Source organism: Penaeus japonicus, unplaced genomic scaffold (genome assembly GCF_977035675.1).
Source record: "Penaeus japonicus unplaced genomic scaffold, GWHDUDI00000001_assembly GWHDUDI00000011, whole genome shotgun sequence".
Classification (NCBI taxonomy): domain Eukaryota; kingdom Metazoa; phylum Arthropoda; class Malacostraca; order Decapoda; family Penaeidae; genus Penaeus; species Penaeus japonicus.
The window spans coordinates 30,012,873-30,015,372 of record NW_028234413.1 but is presented as its reverse complement, the minus strand read 5'-3'; the positions used below and the strand labels follow the sequence as shown (position 1 = coordinate 30,015,372).

General features: G+C 45.1%; 1 protein-coding gene across 1 annotated transcript in view; it reads right to left on the bottom strand.

Annotated features, from left to right (window-relative positions):
• Window positions 1-266, bottom strand: part of LOC122260850 (uncharacterized) — a 1,752-nt gene extending 1,486 nt beyond the window's left edge. The window contains exons 1-2 of the mRNA XM_043028286.2: window positions 121-266; window positions 1-24 (exon numbers count right to left, since the gene is read on the bottom strand). The exon at window positions 1-24 is cut by the window's left edge and continues 1,486 nt beyond it. Of these exons, the coding sequence (XP_042884220.2) occupies window positions 1-24; window positions 121-140 (44 nt within the window). The 5' untranslated portion in view covers window positions 141-266. The remainder of the gene's footprint in view (window positions 25-120) is intronic.
• Between the last annotated feature and the right edge of the window lie 2,234 nt (window positions 267-2,500).

The following is a 2,500-nucleotide window of genomic DNA, read 5'->3' as shown; positions in this document are numbered from 1 at the left end:
AGGCACAACAAGAGCACCCTCATCCTGTAGCGGGAGACAGTAAACAAGCATGTATAGGTTTAAGAAAAGAATTTCAGAGGTTAGAAAAGGGATTTTCCAAAGTTAAATAAGCGAACTTACCTGTGTATTGAACGAAGCATGCGGGTATTTGATATGTGGATTTAATTGCCACCGTTATCAGAAAACTCTTTTATATACAAACAAAATAAAACATAAAGGCTTGTTTTTCTTGCGATGGAATGCTCCCACTTTATGCGAAACAGTAAGTCTGGATGTGCCTTAAACGCTCTCTCTCATGTGTGTCCTTAGATTATTTTCTATAGTATGGCGTAGGCGACGTTTTGATACCAATTCCGATTGGGTTACCGATACCGGGTGTCGCCCCTCCAACAAGGCCTCCGGGTCCGAGCGGACTGCCAAAGCCTCCGCCCCCGAACCCAACCCCGACGCCGCCGACTGCGACACCGCCGCAGGAGCCGGGCACTGCAACTGTAGCAGTAATCAGCTGAGGATGGTTGATGGTTCGGAAGATCACTTGCTGCTGCTGCCGGGTTTGGATGATCTGTTGGTGGAAAATACGGTCTGGACCTTGGACTTGGATGAGTGAAGTTCGGATGATCGGGACGGTCTGTTCTGTGCCGGATGGAGTTACTGTTACTGTGTTGGTAAACGTGTTCGTCTGCGTAACAGGTCGATTCACATTTGTGGTTATGGTGGTAAAGATGGTATTTGTGGCTCCTATTGTAGTTGTCACCTCCGAAGTTACAAAGCTCGTTTCGACGCGCGTCTGTGTAGTTAAGTCACCGCTGGTAACAACTATGGTTGAAGTTGCAAACGCAGTCTCAAAGCGTGTATCAAAGCTGGTGAACGGGATGACCTGCGTTTGTTGGAAGAAGGTGGTGCTGAAGATGTTCTGCCCAATAGAAACCTGAGTTGATACAACCGTCTGGACGCGGGTGGTGGTAACGAAAATGGTGTTGTCGCCTTCGGGCACTCTCGTAATCGAGGTCTGGAGGATCGTCTGGACACGTGTTCGTGTCACGTCCTCGCCTCGAACTGTTTCAAATCGTGTCTCTTGTTGTGTCTGCGTAACAAACTCCGGAACGGGCTGGTTGATGGTCAGGACCTCAGTGCGCGTGACCTCCACTGGGACAATGTCTGTCTGCGTTCTAGTATTTGTGACGACGTTGACCCCTGAGACGAAACGCGTGGTGGTGATGGTCATCGTTCTCGTGACTGCCGCGCTCGTAATGGTGCTTGTTACAGCGCCACCGTTGAACATGGTGGAAGTGACCGTAACGAAACTCGTCTGGAACTGCGTCTGAAAACCACCACCTGTCTGGACAACAGTGGTTGACACGACTGATGTCTGTACGAAGGTGGAGGTGCTGACCACAGTGCTACCTTGGTTGACAGTTGACAAGCTAACGGAGGTGACGATACGCGTGTCGTACACCATGGAGGTGACTGGTGGACACGTGTGGTAGAGGACGGGCGGCGACGGGATGTAATTGCCATAGTTGCCATATTCTGGGTCTGAATCAGCTAAGACCAGAGTCACCAACAGGAGCGTCGTCGTCACCGTCAAGCGCCACATCCTGCAAAGAGAAATTCCACAGATTAGAGCAGCGGTGATTGGAACCCCCGCGTCTCGATCACTCATTTGGGAATAAAGTCCAATCACGCGCCCCTCTATCTGTGCAACTTCTCCATGCGGTGTGGGCTGACCCGAGAGGACTTTATCGCCCAGATGAGCCGCGAGACTTAACTGGTCACTTACTTGATGATCTTCCCTGTAACCTGACTGAATGAGTAACTAACTTAATAATCCTATGAGCTTTTATGAAGCTAATAATGATAAGCATTATGGTCAAATCTTTATCAATGTGGGTAAGCATGTTTTTTTCTCTCTATTTGAAGCATGTTTTTCCATTTTCCACTGAATGAATATACCTTAACTTATTGCAAATTCAAATAAGCCTATATCAGTTAGGCAAATTAATCATTTGTATTAGCTGATATGTTAGCAAACAACCTTTCTGTTCTATGCAAGAGAGCTGCATTATTCATAATCCGCGTGAGTGACTTAGGAATGTAGCTTGAATGTGACATGACAAGTGAATTATGGGCGAAGAACTCTTTATTAATGAAATTTACATATCAGATTACATATAACTACTTTTTTTTTTTAATGTCACGCAATATTTTCACTAAAGCTGTCATATCATCACTGACTGACCAAAGAATATATATTTTTTTTTAACCAAGAAAATTCAGTGAAGTCAAATTATTCCTTATGAATATTCAAATGAATTAAATCAGCAGAATCAAGGGAAAAGCTACAAGTTATATATGTTTTGTGTTCCACACGTAGTATTATATAAGGTCACCGAACCTCAGCCAAAACCGTATTATTCATCACTCTACGATAGCATATATTTTATGATAAGGTGAATGTTAATATTTTCTTCAGTACCGGCAAGATGCCAAGTTCTTGATG